The following is a 26257-nucleotide window of genomic DNA, read 5'->3' on the forward strand; positions in this document are numbered from 1 at the left end:
TTTATCATAAATGTAGACATTTGACCAATGTGATTCTTATTTCTAGATAAATGTTTATACCAAAAGCTAGGCTTTTAGTATACACTCTAACAATTAGCTGAATTTAAATTGCACTGAATTAAATTCATCTTATAGTAGAGATGACCTGAGCGGATAATCTCAGGCTGCCAGCAGGGGCTGGTTTCTGCTCCGAGCCTAGAAGATCGGCTGAGCCACTAGTCTGTGTTGTCGAGCAGGCAGATCAACCGAGCAGAGGGCAGATCGGCCAAGCAAATCGGTCGAGATGAGGTCGGCCGGGTCGACGGGTCGGTCAGTCAGCCGGGTCGGTCGGTCGGCCGGGTCGGCGGGTCGGCGAGTCGGTCGGTCGGGCGGCCGGGTTGGCGAGTCGGCCTGGTCGGTCGGCCGAGTCGGTCGGTCGGCCGAGTCGGTCGGTCGGCTAGGTCGGTTGGGTCGGCCGGGTCAGTCGAGCAGCAAAGCAGGTCTTGACAGAAAGGAAGACCAGGTCTGTTTAGAGCAGATCTGCTGAACACAGAAGACTAGGTCTGTAGAGCAGTCTCGACAGAGCACCAGGTCTTGATAGAGAAGTAAGGTCGGGTAAAATCCCGACCGGGCAAGCTGACCGAGGCCCGCAAGTAGCAATTTCCTTGAAACAGATTCGCCCCCACCTCCGGCTGTGCTTCGAGGCTTATTTGGGTGGTCTGTTTCCCAGGATACAACGGTTTGACCGTGAACTCCACCAAGCATCGGTGGTCACGGCGAACTGAGTGGTACCCGAATACTACCGCGGGCAATCTGCCGAGCAGGAGTTGCACGACAGAGAAGGGGAATGAGGAGAGCTTCTGTTTGCTTTCGCTGTGTTGTCTGCGTAACATTTTGCCTGTGGTCGCAACCTCCATATATAGGAGCCCAAGAAATGTTGGTTGTTCTGCTTGGGTAAATTTTACCCCGACCGATCCGGCATTCGTGTGCGCAGGTCACACTCGCGCACGAGTCAACTTGGTTCAGTGCAATCCGGGCCCTGGATTTGCACCCCCCCTGCGCACCCATGCGTGAGAGAGAGCCTCTCCCCATGCATTTGTTCACATCCCCAATGTATGTGAATCAATATAAACCAACAAAGATGCCAAGAAACTCCCAATATGGGACTAAAGTCCCATGCACAATAGAGCTTCTTCTCTTCCTCCTCTTCTCCATTCACACTTATTCAACAATCCCCCACATGAATGGAGATAGGGTATGTGATAGCATTCAGCAGTCGAGTCAAGTATATGATAGGTAGGTTTTACCCTTTGAACCTTCCCTTGTGAAGATCTGGTTGCTTACTGGCTGATAGTAGACACGATGTCCTTGAACTATACTGCTGTCTATGTAAGCAGTGACAAATCTCACCCAAGACTCTCCATGGTACAACTCAGTTCTCATAAGTGTGTTCGTTCTTGGCCATGAACACGCCTGGTTCTGTGAGAAGCTCTAAGAATTGTGCCTTCAATTCTCTTCGAAGCGGCTCCACTTCTTTCTCACATAGGTGATCCCTCAAGAGTTACCATCTACTCTTTTTGATCATTAAAAGTCCATCGGCTTATCCTGCTCTAGTCACTGTTTCATTGGGCTACCCCCCACAGTATATCTAGTCAGTGCAGATTAGTTGTCCCTTTGAACCTAGTTCTTGGGATCTCCAGTTAGCATAGGTTGGGTGTCTTCTGCACTGATCGCTGACATCGGCATCAAGCTCATTCCTCTTGATGAGCTTGCAACTAACTCTCTATTTAACCCCTTGGTTAGCGAATCCGCTAGGTTATCCTTTGACTTCACATAGTCAATAGTGATAACTCCCGTTGAGAGTAGTTGTCTAATGGTATTATGTTTACGACGTATATGTCTAGATTTACCATTATACAGATGACTTTGTGCCCGACCGATTGCTGATTGACTATCGCAATGTATGCAAATCGCCGGCACTGGTTTCGGCCATCGTGGAATAGCTTCTAAGAATTGTCATAGTCATTCAGCCTCTTCACCACATTTGTCAAGAGCTACAAACTCAGATTTCATTGTGGATCTAGTTATTACGGTTTGCTTAGAAGATTTTCAGGAAATGGCTGCACCTGCTAGAGTGAAGACATATCCACTCGTAGACTTAGAGTCTTTTATATCAGATATCCAACTCGCATCGCTGTATCCTTCGATCACAGCAGGATATCATGTATAGTGCAGTCCATATTCACGAGTATACCTCAAGTACCTCAGTACTCTTGTTATCCCTTTCTAGTGCTCAACACCGGGATTACTCGTGTATCTACTCAATTTGCTTACTGCGTAGGCTAAGTCTGGTCGTGTACAACTCATCAAGTACATCAGACTTCCAATTACTCGAGAGTGCTCTATCTGAGAGATACTTTCACCTCGATTTTTCGATAGATGTTGACTCGTATCTATCGGTGTTCGTGCCAACGCAGTATCACCCTTGGTGAATTTCTTAAGAATCTTGTCCACGTAATGGGACTGACTAAGAACAAGTCCTTCTGTCGTTCTAAGAATTTTGATTCCTAGAATCACATCAGCTAGGCTCATGTCTTTTATGTCAAATCTTGAGTTCAACATATCTTTAGTGGATTTGATTAGCTTATCATTGCTCTCAATGATAAGTATGTCATCTACATAGAGGCATAAGATGACATAGTCACTCGCTGTGGCTCTCATGTAGACACATTTATCATATTCATTGATCTTGAATCCACATTCCTTCATGGCATTATCGAATTTTTCATGTCACTGCTTTGGTGCTTATTTCAAGCCATATAATGACTTAACCAATCTACAGACCTTATTTTTCTGTTCTGGCACAGAAAACCCCTCAGGTTGGTCCATGTAGATTTCTTCTTCTAAATCCCCATTTAGAAAGGCTGTCATTACATCCATTTGATGTATTTCGAGATTCCATAGAGCGGTAATAGCCAACAATACTCTAATGGAAGTTATTCTCGATACCGGAGAGTATGTATCGAAGTAATGAAGGCCTTCTCGTTGTCGGTATCCTTTAATTACTAATCTGGCCTTGTATTTATCGATCGTGCCATCTGATTTCATTTTCTTCTTGAAGATCCACTTGCAACCTAGTGGTTTACTTCTCGGAGGAAGATCCACAAGTTCCCAAGTGTGATTTTGCAAGATAGATTCTATCTCAGATGTAATTGCCTCTTTCCAGTGAGGTCCATCAGAAGAGCCTACAGCTTCTGAGTAACTTCGGGGCTCACTCTCCAACATGAAAGTGATAAAATCCGATCCATAGGATTTTCCTACCAGAGCTCTTTTGCTCCGTCTAGGCTCAACCTCCATGGGTTCCTCGTCATCATCATCTTCTTCTTCGCCTTGTGTTTCGGTTGCCTGTTTTAAAGAGCTAGCATCCTCACGGGTCTTATACGGAAACACATGCTCGAAGAAAGAGGCATTTCTCGATTCGATTATCGAGTTCTTGTGTATCTCCGGTATATGTGACTCATACACACAAAATTGATAAGCACTGATGTTATGTGCATATCCAATAAATATGCAATCAACAGTCTTTGGTCCTATCTAAATCCTTTTCGGATCAGGCACCAACACTTTGGCAAGACACCCCCACATTCGTAAATATTTGTAGGACGGTTGTCTTCCATTCCACAACTCATAAGGGCTCTTATCTATTTTCTTCCGGGGCACCTTATTTAAAGATAATTAGCTGTTAACACAGCTTCCCCCATATGGACTCTCACAATCCAGAGCTTAATAGAAGAGCATTCATCATCTCCTTAAGAGTTCGATTCTTTCGCTCAGCAACTCCATTTTGCTGAGGAGTATAAGGAGCTGTTGTTTCGTGTCTGATCCCATGTTCAGCACACAACTCAGCAAACGGTGACACATATTCACCGTCTCGGTCACTTCGAACCACCTTAATCTTTCTATTAAGCTGGTTTTCAACCTCATTCTTATATAGAGCAAATTTCTCTATTGCTTCATCCTTACTTTTGAGAAGATACACATAACAGTATTTTGTGTTATCATCTACAAAAGTGATGAAGTATTTATTCCCACCACGTGTTGGCGTACCTTTTAGGTCGCACACATCAGTGTGGATTAGGTCAAGTGGTTCATTACTTCTTTCAATATGTTGAAATGATGACCTTGTCATTTTCGCTTCAACACAAATCTCACACTTGTGTTTTGGGTCAAGGTGGAATGTAGGTATGCTTGCATATTAATTAATCTACGCAATACATCGTAGTTAACATATATCCTAGTCTACCATGCCACAAATATGAAGACTCAAGCATATAAGTGGAAGAGCTTTCAGTTTTATTTATCTTAGGCCTAATCGCCATTATATTGAGCTTAAACAACCCATCAGATATATAGCCCCTTCCTACAAACACTCCATTCTTAGACAGTACAACTCTGTCCGACTCAAAGACAATGCGAAAGCCATGTTTGCTTAACAGTGATCCGGATACTAGATTCTTTCGAATCTCCGGAACATACAGCACATTATTCAGAGTGAGATCCTTGCCCGAGGTCATCTTCAACACTACCTTTCCTTGGCCCATGATGTCCGAGGTTGCTAAGTTCCCCATGAACAGCTTGTCTCCAGTGACTTCTTCAAAGTTGTGGAGCAGCTCCTTATTGCAGCAGACATGTCTGGTGGCTCCAGTATCGATCCACCATTGCCGCGGGTTTGAACCGACCAGATTCAGTTCTAAGACCACAGCGCAGAGGTCGTTCATTTCTAGTCCCTCGTTCAGGTTGGCCTCTTGTTTCTTCTTCGGCTTTCTGCACTCCAAAGATTTGTGACCCACTTTGTCACAGTTGAAGCACTTCCCAGAGAACTTCTTCTTGTTGATGCCTCTTCTGGGTCCCATCTTGGAAGACTTGGGGTTCTTCCGTTTCGAGCTTTGACCGTGCTCGACCACGTTGGCTTTCACAGTAGCCTGAGAGAACAGTTTCCTCTCTGAACTCTTGTTCTCTTCTTCAATGTGAAGTCGAACAATGAGTTCCTCCACGTTCATCTCCTTCCGCTTATGCTTTAGGTAGTTCTTGAAGTCCTTCCAGCCGGGAGGCAGCTTCTCAATGATAGCAGTCACCTGGAAGGTTTCACTCAGAACCATCCCTTCTGAGTGGATCTCGTGCAAGATCACCTGAAGCTCCTAGATTTGGCTAATCACCGTCTTGGAGTCAACCATCTTGTAGTCCAGGAATCAACCCACGATGAATTTCTTTATCCTTGCATCCTCCGTCTTGTATTTCTTGTCCAGGGACTCCCACAGCTCCTTAGCCGTTCTCTTCATGCTATACACAGCTTACAGCGAGTCGGCAAGGCAGTTGAGGATGTAGTTTCGGCAAAGGAACTCAGAATGAGTCCATGCCTCCACTGTACTGATGGTCTACGCATCAGCATCCTTAGCTCGCTTGGGAGGGTCCTCGGTCAAGAACCGAGCCAAGTTGAGCGTGGTCAGGTAGAAGAGCATCTTCTGCTGCCACCTCTTGAAGTTCAGTCCACTGAACTTCTCTGGCTTTTCCCCATGACTGATTGGCACAGTTCCAATCGGGGCAGAGGGGCCTACACTTGTTGAGTCTGTTGCATCTCAACATTCTGTTCTGCGGCCATCTCAACAGAAACGAATCTGTTTCAAGATTGTTAGAGACACAACAATCTGTTGCCGGAGATTTTACGGGTTATTAGCTGAATTTAAATTGCACTGAATTAAATTCAACTTACAGTAGAGATGACCTGAGCGGATAATCTCAGGCTGCCAGCAGGGGCTGGTTTATGCTCCGAGCCTAGAAGATCGGCTGAGCCACTAGTCTGTGTTGCCGAGCGGGCGGATCGACCGAGCAGAAGGCAGATCGGCCAAGCAGATTGGTCGAGATGAGGTCGGCCAGGTCGGTCGGTCGGTCGGTCGGTCGGCCGGGTCGGCGGGTCGGTCGGTCAGCCGGGTCGGTCGGTCGGCCGGGTCGACGGGTCGGTCGGTCGGTCGAGCAGCAAAGCAAGTCTTGACAGATAGGAAGACCAGGTCTATTTAGAGCAGATCTGCAGAACATAGAAGACCAGGTCTGTTTAGAGCAGATCTGCAGAACACAGAAGACCAGGTCTGTAGAGCAGTCTCGACAGAGCACCAGGTCTTGACAGAGCAATAAGGTCGAGCAAAATCCCGACCGGGCAAGCTGACCGAGGCCTGCAAGTAGCAGTTTCCTTGAAACAGATTCGCCCCCACCTCCGGCTGTGCTTCGAGGCTTATTTGGGTGGTCTGTTTCCCAGGATACAACGGTCTGACCGTGAACTCCACCAAGCATCGGTGGTCACGGCGAACTGAGTGGTACCCGAATACTACCGCGGGCAATCTATAGGAGCCCAAGACCAAAAGACAACATTAATGATCATTACTCAACGCCAACTTTTCACTTGGCCGTTTTGATTATGCATTAATCTTTCTCTAATGCATCTGTTACACAAGCAGCAAAAAGATATATGTGGCAAAATGTTAGTTGTTCTGCTTGGGCAAATTTTGCCCTGACCGGTCCGACATTCGTGTGCGCAGGTCGCGCTCGCGCACGAGTCAACTTGGTTCAGTGCAATCCGGACCCTGGATTTGCACCCCCCCTGCGCACCCACGCGTGAGAGAGAGCATCTCCCCATGCATTTGTTCACATCCCCAATGTATGTGTAACGACCCGGCCCTCTTGGCCCATTTGGCGGCCCATTTGGCGACCCTCATGTCGTCGACCGTCGGCCCTTATGTCGTCGGCCCATTTGGCGACCTCTCATGTCACTGGGTCATCTCACTTGGTTACCAGGATTCATAAACTCTAATACTTAAGCTTGGAGGTTTAGAGTTCGAATCCTGGGGGAGGCAAAAATCCACTGCCAAGGGGTGGAAAGTCCTAGTGAGTAACGGCACGACCAAGGGTCGTCGGTCGACGACATGAGAGGTCGCCAAATGGGCCGACGACATAAGGGCCGACGGTCGACGACCCGAGGCTCGCCAAATGAGCCAAGAGGGCCGGGTCGTTACAATAAAAAGGCACCTTTTTATTGTAACGACCCGGCCCTTTGGCCTCTTGGGCGGCCCTTGTGGCGGCCCAACTGGCGACCCTCGGGTCGTCTCACTTGGTTACCAGGATTCATAAACTCTAATACTTAAGCCTGGAGGTTTAGAGTTCGAATCCTGGGGGAGGCAAAAATCCACTGCCAGGGGTGGAAAGTCCTAGTGAGTAACGGCACGGCCAAGGGTCGTCGGTCGACGACATGAGAGGTCGCCAAATGGGCCGACGACATAAGGGCCGCCAGTTGGGCCGCCACAAGGGCCGCCCAAGAGGCCAAAGGGTCGGGTCGTTACAGTATGTGAATCAATATAAACCAACAAAGATGCCAAGAAACTCCCAATGTGGGACTAAAGTCCCATGCACAATAGAGTTTCTTCTCTTCCTCCTCTTCTCCATTCACACTTATTCAACAATGTCTTCGCTAGATGATCCTTGCATCCTTCCGTCTGGCCTTATCCTTCTATAGGAGTGTGAAACCGCACTCGATGGTAGGGGATCGGTGCGTTAGACGCATGCTGATTGGCACCTATCGGTCTGCTATATGGTCGTCGATTGAGCGAGTTGCCTGCTTGGGACCCATGGTCAGGTAGCTGACCTGGCTCTGATGCTGTTGGGTCCTTGGACACTCAGTCATCACACGCCGCTTCCTGTTGTTGCTGAAACATTCTCACCGCTCTGACCTATATCAAAGCTTCCAGATTCTCTTGTGTTAGTGTTACCATTGTCAGTCGTCCAACGTCCTCCATCTTTACGTTTTAGATGCAGGCTAGTTTTCACATATGACGTCAATATGATCCTATCCAAAATCTGAGAAGATGGTGAGCTGGCGACGTGGCTCACGACTCGGTTTGAAGAAGACTCCACGTATGTTCTGAAAGCACAAAATTCGTCAGTGTCAAGCCGGGAAGAGGTTCCCAGAGTTGGCTTTCTGACGCTCAAGTCAGTCTTCCGACGAAAACAGAATAGTGGAAAGACTATAATTAGAGCATGTGCAATAACTGGGTTGTGCATACCTCTGCAGTGGAAGGGAACCCCCCCTTTTATAGAGTTATGGTAGCGTATGTGCACCCATCTCAAAGTACAGACGCATCTTCCCATATGTCCTATGACAACTCAGAAAAGTGTCTCTGATACTCTTCCTTAAGTAGTCATACAACTCATCAACGTGAGAGTCTAAAAGCTTCTAAAGTATGGTTCGCCTGCTTTGTGTCAGCGGCACCAATTCCTAAAAGGATACGGTGAGCTGAGTAAGGGGTCCCACTATTTGGTCGAGTGGAGTAGCCACTCGGCCGGGATTCCCCACACGACTGCTCAAGGTTGTTCCTTTTTCTGGTCACCTTGCGCAGCATGTTGTCCCTCGCCCGACCGGACCTTCTGTCCGGTCGGATTGCTATTTATCTAGGCATGCATCCTATTTGTGCGCATCTGCTCTATTCCCTTTAATCGCCTTGCTGATGGGATGTTGCCTCCCACTCAGCTAGATAGGAGATCTGGTCAGACAATCCTTCAAGCGGCGCCTGCCTCCTTTGACCTCCAACTATTGAGTGATGCTAATAGTCGGTCGGTCCATTATACCTGATCGGGGAAGAGCTAGGCCTCTTGTTTTCCTTGCCCAGTCATGCATGGTCCGCTCTGCGATACAATATCCGCTCGGCCATATGTCATCCGCTCGACTGTACCCCTTGTCCGCTCGACTGGATCTGCTTGGTTAGATCAAGCCTCTCCTTGATTGTATCTTTTATATCATCATATCTTTCTGACTTCGACTCTCCTTCAGTGGAGCTCTCGCCATTACTGGATCAGTAATCAATAAAAATTAATGTTTTAGTTTAAATTTAACTAATAATTATATCAAGGTTTCTAATTTTATTCTTTTAGGAATTTTTTTCACTTTTCACTTATACCATACCTATCACTCTCAACTTGATAGTAATTTCTCCCTCCACTTAAATGTCGTGAATATATATACTTATTCAATGTCGAAGTAAATACCTCCAAAAATTAATAGTCATCTATGATTTACCTCCTCTATATTAGTTCTGGGATGAATTAACAGGGATACTGAGTGAGCATGTTCATCTTTTACTATCGTGAATATATATATTTATTATTTTATATTTTATGATGTTAGATGCAAAAGTACAAAATAAGATAAAAATAAAGTAAAAGGAGTTTACCTATAACTCTTGAGCTAAGTAAGGATTTTGTATAGTTAAACTAAGGAATATACTTCCACAGTTTCTCTCTATGTTGGTAGACTCTTTTTTAATATATTGATAAAATTTATCCACCTTTTCTAATTCAGTTCTAGTTTATGGAAAAAAAATTTTCACCGTCAATTCACACATCATTTTAACCCCTCAGCATATATTTATACATTTATTTTTTATAGTTAAGAACTGGATAATTATAGATATTACATCCTTTCTTTTACAATTATTTCTGGTACGTGCTATGATTTATTTAAAATAGTAAATAAAATAGTGAAAAAAATATCATAGATAAATAATTTGATTCTAGATTCTGAAATAACAACAATAAAAAAATAAAAAATAATAATAATAATTAATCAAATTGGATAACGTCAAGCCTGTGTGATCGGTCCGGCTCCACAAAAATTTTCTACAGGTCACCAGGATAAATTAGAAAGCACAAGCGGTGGGCGGTCCGGAAGCTCAGTATCCCTTAATTACAAGTCTCATCATAGATAAATAATTTGATTCTAGATTCTGAAATAGCAACAATAAAAAAAATATATAAATCCAGTTAACTTCATTGACTAGCCTTGGGTGACCGGTCCGATCCTATAAAATTTTTTTACCGACCACCAGGATAAATTAAGAAGTGCTTGAAGAGGGTGGTCAAGAAACCTAACATTCTTTAGTTACGCGCCCCATTTGAAGAAAAAATTTCTATAAATTTATCATAGTTGAAGATCAAATCGTGAATATTTAAATGATAATTTAAATATTTTATCATTTTATCATAATCAGGGCTAAAATAACAACAATAGAACTATATAGAAGTATAAAATATTTTTTGCAACATAGAATTTATCATATAGAATTTAGTTATAAGTCATTCATTTTATATTTTATATTCTATTTTAACACTCAATTGATGGTTTTTAGTATTCATCAATTGATATCAAGACGATGAAACAATTAATTATTTTAGTTTTTACTAAATTAATCGAATTTTTTATTTTTGGATTTATACGATTTTAGTAGGGAAGTTCCATCGGTTCGGAATATATATGGACAAAAAAAAAACCTCTTATAAATAACTTATAACGTCAAACATCAAATAAGCAAACTACAAACCCAGACAATAAAGCAATTAGGGACTAGCAACTAAAAACAAGGATAAGCTTCAAAAACAGATCCAATGGAATCCAATAAAAGCATGTAACAAGCGCACAAAATCCCTAAAAATAATTAACTTTTTTGGTTAATTTGATTAGATTTTAATTTTAAAATTTATTATTCGATTAAATTGAAATAAAAAAATTGAACCAGTTAATTTTCCAGAAATAATTCAGTTTCAATTAAATATCTGGTTATTCCAAAATTTTTTGATTAATTCAATTTTTGATCGAATTAATCGATATTTTATCGGTTTAATTTATTCAATTTCTATTAAAAAAATTTAGTTGGTTTGATCAGCTAGAAAAAGAAATTGATTAATTCAGTTTTGATTAATTTGATTCGATTCGATGTTAATCGAATATTCACCCTAATGAAATCTAAGTAGAAAGGTGATCTAAGTGTAATTAGGGTGTAAGGTTCTTGAGCGTAAAATAACATAAGCGTAGTGGAATAAATAACGTAACAAGATCCTTTATAGAAGATTCATACAAAGGAAGCCATATACTAGTTAAATTAAGAGTTCTACCTTTGTTGCATGAGCACGAACTCCCAATAGTAACTTTATTCTCGGTGAATATCAACATGATCAAGTGACCGCGCCTTTACGATATTCACACGAACACATTCCGTTTGTTTCACGAACTCACGATTTAAGAAAAATCACCTTCGGTTGTGCTAGCAACCAACTAAGGTGGTGTTCAGCCAAGGAGAAAAGAAGAAAGGAGAAGACAAGCAAAAACCAAGTTTCATTCCGAAAATGAATCAAAAAATCTCTTTTGTACTCATCTAAGAAATACCAAAGGTCTTTTGACTTTTGGTCTTTCTTTGATTAATGATCCATTAAACTCTTTAATGGAAGGAATACAAAAGGTCTTTTGTCTGTTGGTCTTTTCTTTCAATGCATAATTAATCCAGATTAATCATCACTTCTCTTCTTTAATTAGTGGATTCAATTGAGTCTAACTCGGATTAGATCATCCAACCCAATGAGTCAAACTCAGATTGAACTCATTAGCCTAATAAACCTAATCATCTTATACTTGGCTCTTAGGGCTAATACCAATAATATTCCATTAGCACTAGTGTCAATTACTACAAAGATGACACCAACACTTTGGATTAACTCATTATTCTTAAGATCCATAGTATTTTAGTCAAACAAAAATAAACTCATCTCTAAGTCAATATGTTCTTTATGTATGACCCAATAGGCTCTCGTAACATTGACAATGTTTCCAAATCAACATTTTAGATATATAAGCAATGAGTGACATCTAATAATGTATCATTGCTACCCAAGTGACGAGAATGTCGAGATCTGACCTAACATGTTCATGTTTATTATCTTATATAACTCGGTTCTTCTATCCTTGATATTTAGATTAATCAATGACACATAAATCATATCATCCTCTTATCAATCTGAGATAGCATTGATTCTTTCCTAGGAATCAGAATGAGAATGAGAATCATAGTATTGTGGAATGAGAATGGAAATGAGAATGAGTATGAACATGAATATTACTCTTAAAAATAATATTTGGTTAGTTGAATATTTTCTATCGGAATGAATCTAAATTTTCTTTTTTTACCCTTAGAGGAAAATAGGAGAAAAAAATTAGATGTGAGATAAAAATATGATGAGAAAGAAACTATGATGGGAGAAAATGAAGAGAGAGTGTGTGATGTGAGAGATTAAGAAGAAAGAAAGTATGATGAGATAGAATGATGAGAGAGAAAGGATTATAGGAAAAATGAAGAGAGGGAAAGTGTGATGAGAGAAAATGAAGAAAGAGAGTGTCATGGGAGAGAATGAAGAGAGGAAAAGTGTGATGAGATAATTAAAATGGGGAAAGAGAGTGTGATGGGAGAGAATGAAGAGAGGGAAAGTGTGATGAGAGAAAAAGCGTGATAAGAGATAATGATGAGAGAGAAAGTGTGATAAGAAAAAATGAGAAGAATGTGTGATGGGAGAGAAAGTGTGATGAAAGAGAAAGTGTGATAGAAGAAAATAAAGAGAGAAAATATGATGAGAGAAAATAAGGAGTGAGAGTGTGTGATGGGAGAGAAAATTATAGAGAAAGTGCAATGAGAATGAGAAGAGAGAAAGTATGATGAGGGAGAAAGTGTAATGAAAGAGTGAGGAGAAAGAAAGTATGATGAGAGAATGAGGAGATAAAAAGTATAATGAAAGAGAAAGTGTGATGAGAGAATGAGATTCGGGTATACTTCCCTTACCCTTGAATCTCCTCCTTGACTTGAGCTCTTCCTCTTTTCCCATTTCTTCAAATGCTCCAACTTCTTGAGCTCACCCTTCCTTGGGCATTTGGTGTGGTAGGGTTCCATTTTACCACATGTGAATCATCTAATATGCTTTGTTCTCCTTGGTTCCTTTCCTACAACCTATGTTAGTATTTAAAATAACTTGATTGGGTTTAGAAGTTACCTTCTTCTTACCCAATGGATATCTACTTTTGTAGTGTCCCTTCTCATTGCACCACCTAAAGCAAATGATATGGTCCTTTAACTTCACTTCGATGGAGATGCTTGCTAGGTTGACTTCCAAGACTTCCTCTTCATTTGTCTTGGATTCTTCTTCAACCCTTGCGGATGTTTCCTCATCCACACTTGTGGATGACATTTCTTCATCCTTCTCCTCCTCGGTTATTGAGCATATGTCAACTTCTGGTTGCTCCTCCTCTACTTCTTGGACCATTGAGTCATTCTCCTTGGGCTCTTCCTTTTCATGTATAGGGTTAAGTTCTTCTTTTAGACCCAACTTTATCTTGCTCCATAAATCATGAGCATTATTGTATTCACCTATATCACTTATCACATTAGATGACAATATCAATCAATATCGATATTACCTTATCGTTTGCCTCCAATTGTGATCGTTGCTCCTCGGTCCAATGGCGTGATCGGAGTCTTTTTGCTTTCTTGTCTCTTGGGACTTCATGTAGGATCGAAAAGATGCTCGAGGGGGGGGGGGGTTAATAGTGATTATCATAAATTGCGACTAAAAATAAATACGCAGTGGAAGAATAAGAAGCAATGCTAAAACGACCAAGTTTTACTTGGTTCGGAGCCTTCGACGACTCCTACTCCAAGTCTCACACTCGTCAAGTGCTTTCTTTGGACAATCCACTACAAAAAAATTGCAATTTAGCGACAAATATTTGCGACAAAATATATTCGTCGCAGATTTGCGACAACTTTTGCGACAAAAAAACACTTGTCGCATATTAGCAACAAAGTTTGCGACAAAAAATATTTTATTGCCAATTAGCAACAAAATAATATTTGTCGCCAAGTTTATTGAAAATTAGCGACGAACAAAATAATTTGTTGCAGAAATTGCGACAAAATTAGTGAATCGTTGCAATTTTTGCAACGAACTTAGGTTTCGTCGCAATATTTGCGACGAACTCAGGATTCGATGCAAAAAATCATTTAATTCCCAAGCAGCATCAAAAATTCAAAATTTATATATTTAAAAAAGCTGAAATCTGCGACGAATTTAAATATTCGTCGCAGAATCCGCAACGAATTTGAAATTCGTTGCTGCATCTGCGACGAATTACAAAATTTGTTGCTGAATCTGCGATGAATTTTAAAATTCGTCGCAGAATTGTATTTTTATTTTTATAGGTAAAATTAAACTTTGAGGTATATAGAGTTTTCAGAATGAGATGAAACCGGTTCCTATGGGTTTCTATAAATTCCCTGATTTTATAATTGTCCACAACCTCTAATTTTATGCTACCGGTGAATTTTTTTACATCAAAGAGGTCCGGAAAACGGTATTCACCTTCATAAGACCAAAAATATCAATTTAATATATCAAATTTATTTTTTGATGACATTTCCATGATCAAGGGATTTTTAGGAACCCATAGGATCTGATTTCATCACATTCCAAGTTCTCTAGGTACCTCAATCGGCCCCGGAAAGATTATTTTACATATAAAAAAAATTAAATTTTGCAACGAATTTTTAAATTCGTCGCAGAATCTGCAACGAATTCCAATATTCGTCGCAGAATTCGCAACGAATTTCAAAATTTGTCGCAGAATTGCATTTTTTTTTATATGCAATATTAAATTTTCCAGGGCCGATTGAGGTACCTAGAGAGCTTGGAATGAGATGAAATCAGATCCTATGGGTTCCTAAAAATCCCCTGATCATGGGAGTATCATCAAAAAATAAATTTACCCATTATACTTTAGTTAAATTTTTTATACGAATTTGTAGATTTACAAGTCACATGTATTTTGAAATATTCGAAGACGGTTGAAGAATATAGAGATGTCAGAATGAGATGAAACCGGTTCCTATGGGTTTCATAAATTCCCTGATTTTATAATTGTCCACAACCTCTAATTTTATGCTACCGGTGAATTTTTTTACATCAAAGAGGTCCGGAAAACGGTATTCACCTTCATAAGACCGAAAATATCAATTTAATATATCAAATTTATTTTTTGATGACATTTCCATGATCAAGGGATTTTTAGGAACCCATAGGATCTGATTTCATCTTATTCCGAGCTCTCTAGGTATCTCAATCGGCCATGGAAAATTTATTTTACATAAAAAAAAATGCAAATTTGCGAACGAATTCCAAAATTCGTCGCAGATTTAGCAACGAATTTCAAAATTCGTCGCAGAATTGTACTTTTTTTTATATGTAATATTAAATTTTCCGGGGCCGATTGAGGTACCTAGAAAGCTCGGAATGAGATGAAATCGGATCCTATGGGTTCCTTAAAATCCCTTGATCATGGGAGTATCATCAAAAAATAAATTTACCCATTATACTTATTCCTAATTTGCTTAATCAATTATGAGCATTTTTGAACTTAGTTAAATTTTTTATACGAATGTGTACATTTACAAGTCACACGTATTTTGAAATCTCCGAAGACGATTGATGTACATAGACATGCCAGAATGAGATGAAACCAGTTCCTATGGGTTTATATAAATTCCATAATTTTATAATTGTCCACAATCTCTAATTTTATGCTACCGATGATTTTTTTAAGTCGAAGATGTTCGAAAAATGGTATTCACCTTCATAAGACCAAAAATATCAATTTATTATGTCAAAATTTTTTTTTGATGGCATTTCCATGATCAAGGGATTTTTAGTAATCCATAGGATCAGATTTCATCTCATTCCGAGCTCTCTAAATATCTCAATCGGCCCCGGAAAATTTATTTTATATATAAAAAAAATGAAATTTTGCGACGAATTTCAAATTTCGTTGCAGGATCTGCAACGAATATTAAAATTCGTCGCAGAATCCGCAACGAATTTCAAAATTCGTCGCCGAATCAGCAACGAAATTTGCAACGAGTTATCCTTTTGTCGCAAAAGACCTAACTTTAACCACTCCTTGACAGCCCCTTTGCCCTAACTTTGGTGGCGGTTCAATCCCTCCTTTTGCCCTAGCTTTGGTGGCGACGCAGAAGCTGCGATCTGAGGACGGAGGACGTCGGTTAGGGCGATTTCAGTCCAGGTAAACTTGTCTCCCTCTCTTCCTACTCCGGTGGCAGTTCGCGCTGGGCGGTCGCAGGTGCTCGCGCCTGCCTCTGGTTGGCCGCGGGTGGTCACGGCTGCCGCTGGCTGGCCGCGGGTGGTCGCGGCTGCCGCTGGCTGGCCGCGGGTGCTGTCCCGCTGCTGGAAGGCCGCGCCTGGCGCTGGCCGGCCTCGGGAGTGAGTTGCTGGCCCTGGCCGGACGCGTGGGGCAGCTCCTTGCCCTGGCCGGACACTCGAGCTAGATCATGGCCATGGTCTGGCGGAAGAGGCCGAGGTTGGCCCTTGTCGGTCGCGCGAGTCAGCGGCTGGTCCTTGCCGGCCACGGGAGGTCGCAGTTGGCCATGCCTGGCTGCTGCAGAGCTTGGCTGGCCTTGGCCCTGGTCGACAGCAGCTGGCCCTGGCCCTGTCCGACAGTGGCTACCACTGTCCGGCAGCGGCTGGCCCGACCGCAGGTGGCCCTTGATGTCGTTGGCCAGCCCTTACCCGGCACTTGCTTCCCTTGCCATGGCCAAGACGGCCAAGACTTATTGGCTAAACCAACCATATAGTCTTGTTTATAGCGACCTTATTTGTGTTATTTGACCTATATAATTGACTGTGTACATTGTTTATGCAGGTGTATAGTAGATGTGTTTGAGAGACACTCAACGTCTTTGTTGACCTCTGTTTGGTATACCTACACCCTTGACTTTAATTAATAATGATAGCATTAGTATACAATTTTATGTTATTTATTTTCATTTGTATGTGCGCTTGAAACATATTAGTGATTAGTGTATTTCTTGCTATATATCTAATATCTCATTCTTAAACTTATATATATTATTTGTTAATGCTCTGTATTTCTTGCTATATGTTATAAGTGAGTAGAGGTGATATCTATCGTCAAAGGAATCTCACACAATCTCTTTTAATAAATATGGTAAGTTTTTTTTATGTTATTTATTATGCATCATTATTTTTTTAACTTTATCCTATTTTTGAATTTCAGAACATCTTTAGACGGGGGGGACGTAAACGAAGTTCACATGGCCATGCAGCACCTAGCAGTGCACCTACGCCTATCCCTGATCAGCCTGTACGACTATCAAATTCACCTTCGCCAGTACAGCCAGGACCATCACATCTCTCTACGCCAGTTCAAGCAGGACCATCACATTCCCCTTCGCGAGTACATGCAGGACCTTCACATTCGCCGTCGCCAATACATGCAGGACCATCACATTCTCCTTCGCCAGTACCTTCACCGCAAAATTTGGCAGATCCGGTTCCTACCAGATACTCATTTTCTGAGACCCAAGATGTTCGAATATTTATTGTCCCCTCCGGAGATTCGTAAGTATAAAATTAATATCTTAATTTTTTATTCTATATTTTTTAAGTATGATTATAAAGTAGGATTAAAACTTAGTTTCATCACTTCAATTATCGTTTCTTTAGCAAGTTTATTTAAATGTAATATTTAAGCTCTGATATGCATTACTTCATTCTATTCCTTGCTCTAATAGTATAATTGATTTACTTTATTTTCAATCATATCATGAGATTACTTAAATTCTATCTTTAATCATCCTCTCATTATTTGATAAACTCTAAAATTTTTTGATGTGCTATTTTATTTTCAATTACACATCCTTATTCTCAATAATGAAAAGTTCTAATAGTGGTTTGATGTGCAACCTTTTTTTTAATCAATTAGACCATTAGAATAGTGTATGATCATTGGTCATTCTTGCATTTTTGAACAACTCTGAACAATGTTTAATTAGCAATGATACTCTTCATATATTTAATATATTAAATAATTAGACTATTTAACCGTTGGACTAGAATGGATTATGGTAGTTACAAGACAGTCAATTAACATTACTAGTTTAGGGATCTTAAAAATATGATTACTCCTATCTTATATTTTTTAGACTTTTCTTATTACTATTATATTTAATATTCTTCATTAACTATAGGTTCGAAAATTCGGTACGTGTTGTTCACGAAATTAATCAAATCGTGAATAATCATTGGATGGGGGATTCTATGTCTTATTCAAGCACTCCATCATCAATGAAAGAGTTATGGTGGAGCGAGTTTAAGGTATAAATGATTCATTTTATATCTAAAAATTAAATCTATATACTCAATTATTTTATTTCCTATTCAGCGGATATATAATTGGGACCTTGCATATGAATTCGAAATTAAGAAGAACTTCAAGAAAAAATGTGGCGATCACATTCGTCATACTCTTAGTCATGCTAAACAAAGGGGTAAAAAGCCACTTTGTATCACAGAGGATAATTGGACTAAGATCAACAATTTTTGGTCAACCAACGAAAGCAAACAACGAAGTCAATAGAATAAATTAAATCAATCTTATAATTCTGGAGACTTCTCTGCTACATATGCGGGAGGTTCAATTAATATCGATGAGCATCGACGCAGAATGATAAATATTTAACTCTTCTACTAATTTTTAACTCTCTCAATTGTTTTTTAATCTGTCATTATTTTTTTATTTCTAATCCTTTTTTTTAGACCAAAGATATGGGGAAAGAACCTTCATTCATTGAAACTTTCACCAAAACTTTTACAAAAAAGGATAAGTCTTGGAGTGGGGCTAGAGCAAAAGCAATAAAGGTTTGGATTAATTAAAAATATGTGTTTCTAAATTATTGTTACAATAAATTTATTTTAATTTTATAATTATACAGGACAAATACGATGAGCTCGAGATAGCACATAGAAGTTCATGTGCTAGTGAGGAAACTGAGTCATCTGTTGGTAATAATTTGGATTTGTGGTTGGAGGCTAGTGGAGGACAGAAAGGGGGAAGGATATTGGGAATGAGTTCTTTAAGCAAAAATCATAGAGTTTCCCGTAAATCCTTTTCCACCCCAACAGCAGTCACGACTCAGATCAATTCGTTGACTGAAGAGGTTTCACATTTAAAGGGCATAATATTAGAAAGAGATGAAGAAAGAAGAGTTAGAGATGCAGAAATGAGAGCTCTCCGTCAACAACAAAATTTAATTATGAAACATCTTCAGTTAAGTTCCGCTCCTTCCGATTTTGGTGACGATGGCGACGATGGTGGCGATGGCGACGATGGTGGCGATGGATCTTCTTGTATGAATTTTATTTATCTCATAATTAGCATTTTGGAATGTTAGTTATTCTATTGTAGATGTCTATTTTTTTGTTAATAATACTAATTTTTTTGAAACAGGATTGGTCAGACACAATGAAAATCAATGTTGGAGTAACTAAAAAATTATTTTTTTGTTCATATATAGTAATTTCTTTATTGTAATTATTGATATTGTTTATATTATGCAGGAAGAAGATGAAGAAGATAGAGAAGATTTAGTCATATTTCGGATTTTGTTGAAATATGGATGGTTTAGAACTTATGATGTTTGGATTGTATGGATATTAGATCTTTTGTGATGTTTATATTTTGATGTATTATATGTTTGGCTTGCAAGGATATTAGATCATGTTTGTATTTTGATGTATCATATGTTTGGATTGTAAGTATATTAGATGATGTTTGCATTTTAATTTATGGAATGCTTGGATTTTTTGTGATATTTGGATTTGATGTGATTTGGTTAATGTATAATTTTATTGTTAGATATAATGTCTATTTATTAGATGCATATTTGTGTATTAATCAGGTTAAATATAGAAATAATAAAATTTAGGATGGCGGTTGTTTAGTTTTGCGACAACCTTTGCGACAAAAATATTTTTGTTGCAAGCCTATCGTAATATATCGAAAAAAAAACAGTACTAGATTCTGCAACAAATTTTCTGAATTGTTGCAGAATCTGCGACAAATTTTCAGATTCGTCGCAGATTCTGCGACGAATCTGAAAATTCGTCGCAGAATTCAAGATAGGTAGATGTTGCGAATTGTCACAGAATTCGTTGCAGAATTTGCGACGAATTCTGCGACAAAAAAACTTCACAACATGACTTAGATTCCGCGACGAATTTTCAGATTCGTCGTAGAATCTGCGATAAATTCCTATATTCGTCGCAAATATCTGCGACAAATCTGATAATTTGTCGCAAATTCTGCGACGATTTCTGTGACGAACGTGAAATCATTGCAAAATTCAAAATTCGTTGCAAATTGAATTGGTCTAAGGTTTATGATCTTCCAACTAACTTGCGACGAAAATATAATTCGTTACAAAATTTGCGACGAATTTTAGTTTTGTTGCAATTATCAGCAACGAAAATAATAATTCGTTGCAAAATCGACGACAAAATATATTTTCGTCGCAAATTATTTGCGACGAATAGTTTGACGAATTTTATTTTCATTGCAGATTTTGCAACAAATTTTTTCTTTTTGTCGCAAAATATTTTGCGACGAGATCTTTGCAACGAAATATATTCGTCGCTGATTTCGTCGCAAACAAAATTTGCGACGAATTTTTTTTTAAATTCGTCGCCAAATTTGTTGCAAAAGGCAGTTTTTTTTGTAGTGATACACTAATAGCTCGAATGATTACAAAAGGTAAGTACAAAAGTTAACAATCAATGTTACCGACAACAAAGAAAGTAAGAAAATCTTGATCGTCGGTTGTCAGAGGAGCTTCACAGCGTCGTAGGAGCTTTTTCGGAGCACAACGTGAGAGTAAATGTCGTAGCAATTGTTGTTCTGAAGCTCTTAGTCAAAGGCCTTTATATAGGCCTATTCCGAGTGCTTGGACCACGTGGCTCAACCAGTCAACGCGCTCCGTATCAACTTTTGGATGAATTTTGGACCGACTCCGAGCACCCGCGGCACCCATTCGGGTGCCCGCAGCACCCATCTGGGTGAGCTTGGTCTGGGAGCCTAGACCAGCTTTGAACGCCCGGATTCCTTCCGGGCGCCTAGACTCCTCCTTTTCTTTAGCAGCTTCTTCCCTGCAAAAAGGTTAGTCCAAGCAATAGAAAATATATTTTACCCTAGAAAACAGAGTTAGCTCAACACAATAAAATATAAGTAGTAATTAGATCCTATCTCCTCGAGACTAGGATCTAGTTAAGGTCTCATCTTAGGTTTCCCAAATGAACCTAAGTTGGACCAATGCCTACAGTTCCCTTAACAGGGAACGCGTCCTCACTGGATCTCTCCTCCAGTTACTTACCTCTACTTACTAACTGCAGTCGCTTAACTTGTCTTTTACCCACCAGATCTTCCCGCCAGTTGTCAGGTCCGCATACGCAACTGGACTTTGATAAGTTGTCAGGTCCCACGGACCCAACCAACTCCACTAGATATTGGACCCCGCATACCTATCTAGACTATCCACTAACTATCGGATCCCACGGACTTAGCTAGATTCAACCTGGTGTCAGGTCTTTCAGACCAATTAACTCTTGCATACTTGTTGGAAATGTTAGACCACAAAACATTCTAACTTTAATCTTCTTGTCATTCATCAAAACCTTAGTTAGATCATTAGTGCAAATTGCACCAACACTTCAAACGACTCCTTAACAATCATAATGATGTTCCAATCCGTTTCGAAGAAGACCTCCATTTATCATCCAATATGTGATGTGTCATAAGCTTTCTCCTTCATACTTTGGAGGTTCAATCAAGCCAGTCATCCTTGAAAGTTGCTCTTCTCGGCGGTTAGTCCTATGAAGTGTGACCTGGCTCTGATACAATTTGTTGAAAATCGTATAGCCTGCTAAAAGGGGGGTTTAATAGATGGTACCCCCAAGTCGTTTGCTTCCTACAATGTTAGCTTGCGCAACAGAATACAAGCAAATACAAATATAAAAGCTAATGACAATAAGGAAAACAAGCAAATACTAACACAATGATTTACGTGGTTCGGAGATAAAGCTCCTACTCCACAACTATCCGTAAGGTGGACGATCCCAATCCGTCGGTGGATGAGTCCCTAAAAACTCCGGCTAGCACAATCCTCCTTGTCGGTGGAGAAACCTCGCCACAACTCGACCAAGAACACTCAGATTATTAGTAGGCTTGGAGACTCTAATTAGACTTTAACCAAGTCTACTTTTGTCAACAAAAGTCAGTCACCCCAAGCTCCATTATATAGAGCTTGGGGAAAACATCCAACCTAATTTTACCATTACTAGTCGACTGGTGCTAATACCAGTTGACTAGTCCTTTGTGGAATTCGACCGTTACAACTTCAATGGCTCGATACCAGTCGACTGGTGCTAGTACCAGTTGACTAATCTACTTCGGTTGAGAGAACAAAAGCATTTTGTTCTATCTAGCTCAACTGCCAGTCAACTGGTACATACACCAGTCGATTGGTACAACCCTAGACCTAGGGTTCCTCTTCTCGAGTACATTTTTTTGATGCAGGGAGCACCACATGATTGAACCTAAGTTTTGATTATGGCAAAGGGTCTAAAATAAAGTTGTCTTGTTATCTAACATGTGTAACTGAGCTTGCAGGAGAGCCCTAAGGGTTCTTAGGCAAAATGTTCTAGTGGATTCTAGGCAAATGGAAAATCCTAGGGGGAGGTAACCCTAGGTCCAAGGGGTGGTAACTCTAGGCTATGGAAAGCCCTAGCTGTGGTTAGGTAACGAAGTCTTGGCAGGTTGAGCACTTTGAATGAAATCCAAGAGTCAGGAACTCTAGGTGAAAATCCTGGTGGTCGCAGGCCAGGTGGAAGACTGAACGATAGGTCGTGGAGCGGACGTTCAGCATAAAGACCTGAAGTCTCAGACGTTAAGAAAAAGTCCAGACGGTCTGGATGACCGGTCTATCAAAAAATAATTTCTCCTGAGAGGAGTAGGTCAGGACGTGTTCCCCGGAGAGGGAACAGTAGGCATCGGTCCGTCCTAGAATTCCATTGAAACTCAAAGTCAGGACCGGACAGTTGGAGACTATCAATGTAACAACCCAAATTTCCCCATTGCAAGTCCTAATAGTACTTAAAAATATTTAGAAATGGTTTAGAAATATTCTAGAGATTTTTTGAAATTTTAGAGTATTTTTATGAAAATTTTTGACATTGGGGACGAGCTGAAGACTGAACGATAGGTCGTGGAGCGGACGTTCAGCATAAAGACCTAAAGTCTCAGACGTTAAGAAAAAGTCCAGACGGTCTGGATGACCGGTCTATCAAAAAATAATTTCTCCTGAGAGGAGTAGGTCAGGACGTGTTCCCTGAAGAGGGAACAGTAGGCATCGGTCCGTCCTAGAGTTCCATTGAAACTCAAAGTCAGGACCGGACAGTCGGAGACTGTCAATGTAACAACCCAAATTTCCCCATTGCAAGTCCTAATAGTACTTAAAAATATTTAGAAATGCTTTAGAAATATTCTAGATATTTTTTGAAATTTTGGAGTATTTTTATGAAATTTTTTGACATTGGGGACGAGCTGCGGGCTTGAATGTATCCGAGGGACGAGAGTCAAAGGGAGTAGGCTTGAAGGCAAGAAGTCAAAGCTACAAAGAAAAGTCAAGTGAGTCGTGAGAGTCTGAGTGAGAGAGAAATGTACCCGGGATGGGAAACCCTAAGTTTAGCGTTGTACCAGTCGACTGGTACTGGGACCAGTCGACTAAGGGTGAGCACAGAGAGGTTCTGTGCTCGAACGGCCAAGCACCAGTCGACTGGTAACGGTAAAACAGCATGGTTGTTTTCCTCCCAGCTCTATAAGAAGGAGCTTGGGATGGCTGACCAAGGTGACGAAATTAGACTTGGTTAAAGCCTAATTAGTAGTCACTAAGTGCTCAAGGTTTCCCTTATGTCCAAGTGTTTTTGGTGAGTGTTGTGGTGAGGTTTCTCCACCCACAAGAAGGTTTGAGCTAGCCGGAGTTTCCGGGGACTAATCCACCGACGGATTGAGGGATCGTCCACCTTACGGACAGCCATGGAGTAGGAGCAAGTTATTTCCGAACCACGTTACATCGACGTGTATTGGTTTGCATTCTTTTCTTTGTCTTTAGCTTTCTTTCTATTCGTATTTGTATTGTATTATTCCACTTGCGCACTAACGAATACGTAGGAAGCAAGTAATTGGGGGCGTCGTCCATTCAACCCCCCTTCTAGCCGGCCGCAAGATCCCCTAACAAGTGGTATCAGAGAGAGGCCGCTCTCCGTCAGACTAACCGCAGAGGAAGCTAAGAAGATGGTCAGCTTGATGGATCCGCCAAAATTTGAAGGAGGAAACTTATGGAACATCACCTTTTGGTTGGTGAAAATGAAGAATTTCCTCGAGACGGATTGGGATACCATGATGGTCATTGAGGAACCATTCAAAGTTCCAAGAGACAAGAAAGGGAAGAATCTTCGACCACGACATTGGACGGAGGAGCAAACCACACGATCGGAGGCAAATTCAAAGATAATATCAATGTTGATTGAAATTTTGCCTTCTAATGTGATAAGTCGTGTAGGTGAATAAAAGAATGCCTATGAGTTGTGGAACAAGGTAAAGATGGTTCTAGGAGAAGAACTCATGACTACACAAGAAGAAGAAGAGCCCAAGGAAATGAGTTCAATTGCTCAAGGAGAGGAGATGGAGCAACCGGAAGTTGAGTCATGCTCAACATCCGAGGAGGAGAAGGAGGATGAGGAAACACCATCAACATCCTCAAGGGTTGAAGATGTTGGTTGCTACTCGGAAAACCTAGAGGTTCCACTGTACAAAAATTTTGTACAAAGGTCTGAACCTTTTCCTAGCTACCATGTGTTCATTTAAATTAAATTTTGGATCGCCTGCGGAACTTAACACGTTTGATCCAAAACTTAATCTATTTGTTCTTTTAGGTTTTGACTTGGATCTCCTGCGGAACTTAACACGTTTGACCCAAGTCACCTTAAGTTATTAATTCCATTAAATATTAATTTCCATAATTTGTTCCCAGTACTGACGTGGCGAGGCACATGGCCTTCTTGGATATGGGAGCAACCACCACCGACTAGACAAAACCTTTTATGGAAAGCTAATATTTAATTTCCTAAAATAACTTTAGGTTAACCGAAAAGAACAATCAAATCACAAGGAAAAGAAAAACAAAAGAACACTACATCGAAAACAAATTCGAAACTCTAGAATTGTATGCCTCTTGTATTTAGTATTATTTCCAAAAATAACTAGCATGATGCGGAAAGGAAAAATTACTAGTTATACCTTCTAGAAAGACCTCTTAATCTTCTACCGTATTTCTCTTTTAACCTCGGACGTTGTGTGGGCAACGTTCTTCCGAGATGAGAAACCACCAATCACCTTCTTCTTCCTTGCAAGTTTCGGCCATCAAAACTTCTCCTAGGATGAAGAGGTTCGACCACCACCACCATGCTCCAAGGGATACTAGAAAAGAGGCTTCTTTTCTCTCCTTCTTCTCCTTCTTAGATCCGGCCACCAAAGCTATCTCCACCATGAGAAGGTTTCGGCCACACAAAGGAGAGGAGAGGAAAGAAAGGGCCGGCCACACCCAAGGAGAAAAGAGAGGAAAAATAGAATAGAGTTCTTAGCCTTGAAGCCTCCTCTACCCCCTCTTTTATAATCCTTGGTTTTGGCAAATAAGGAAAATTTAATAAAACCTTCCTTAATTCTTTTGCCATTGAAAAGAAAAATTTATTTAATTAAAAATAATTTTTCTTTTCAATTTTGCAATGGCCGGCCACACCAAGAAATCTCCAAGCAAATAAAATTTTAAACACCAATTAAAACTTCCTTATTTGCTTCCGGAAATTTATAAAAATTTCTCCAATAATTTAATCCCTTCATGATTGGTTTATAAAAAGGAAATTTAATAAATTAAAATCTTTCTTTTAAACATGTGGATAAAAAGAAAGTTATCTCTAAAAATTAAAATCTCTTTTAATCTACAAATAAGGAAAGATATCAAATCTTTTCTCAATCTTTTGTAGAAACTAATAAAAGAGAATTATTAATTTTTAAACTTTCTTTTAAATCATTAACATGGTTAAAAAGGAAAGTTTTCTTAAAATTTAAAATCCTCCTTTAATCAACAAATAAGGAAAGATTTCAAATTTTAAACTCTCTTTTAAACATGTAGATGATTTACAAATAAGGAAAGTTTTTACCAAAAATTAAAATCATCCTTTTAAACTACAAATAAGGAAAGAGATTAATCTCTTCTCTTAATCTTTTGTAGAAAACTATAAAAGGAAATTTTTAATTTTTAAACTCTCTTTTAAAATCATGATATCCACATAAGAAATAATTTTAATAAAAATCCTTTTTAATATTCTAGTGGCCGGCCACCTAAGCTTGGGACCCAAGCTTTGGCCGGCCACCTACATGGCTCAT

At 40.0% G+C, this 26257-nt stretch overlaps 1 protein-coding gene across 3 annotated transcripts; it reads left to right on the plus strand.

Moving 5' to 3' along the window:
* The first annotated feature begins 15851 nt into the window (after window positions 1-15851).
* Window positions 15852-19572, plus strand: LOC122034671. Of its 3 annotated transcripts, none has more exons than XM_042593992.1 (9): window positions 15852-15967; window positions 16604-16657; window positions 16850-16909; window positions 16979-17322; window positions 17952-18078; window positions 18520-18621; window positions 18696-19110; window positions 19211-19243; window positions 19321-19572. In XM_042593992.1, coding segments are annotated over exons 3-8 (993 nt in total). In that variant the 5' UTR covers window positions 15852-15967; window positions 16604-16657; window positions 16850-16906; the 3' UTR covers window positions 19213-19243; window positions 19321-19572. The 3 variants fall into 3 exon arrangements, with proteins under 3 accessions (XP_042449926.1, XP_042449927.1, XP_042449925.1); XM_042593993.1 differs by having other exon boundaries at window positions 19211-19237; XM_042593991.1 differs by having other exon boundaries at window positions 19211-19572.
* The last annotated feature ends 6685 nt before the right edge of the window (window positions 19573-26257 follow it).

The sequence above is a fragment of the Zingiber officinale genome, chromosome 11B (genome assembly GCF_018446385.1).
Source record: "Zingiber officinale cultivar Zhangliang chromosome 11B, Zo_v1.1, whole genome shotgun sequence".
Lineage (NCBI taxonomy): Eukaryota > Viridiplantae > Streptophyta > Magnoliopsida > Zingiberales > Zingiberaceae > Zingiber > Zingiber officinale.

Coding starts and splice junctions, on each gene's coding strand:
- LOC122034671 (XM_042593991.1), top strand. Junction 17,323..17,951: donor ATTGTCCCCTCCGGAGATTC/GTAAGTATAAAA, acceptor CATTAACTATAG/GTTCGAAAATTCGGTACGTG. Junction 18,079..18,519: donor TATGGTGGAGCGAGTTTAAG/GTATAAATGATT, acceptor CCTTTTTTTTAG/ACCAAAGATATGGGGAAAGA.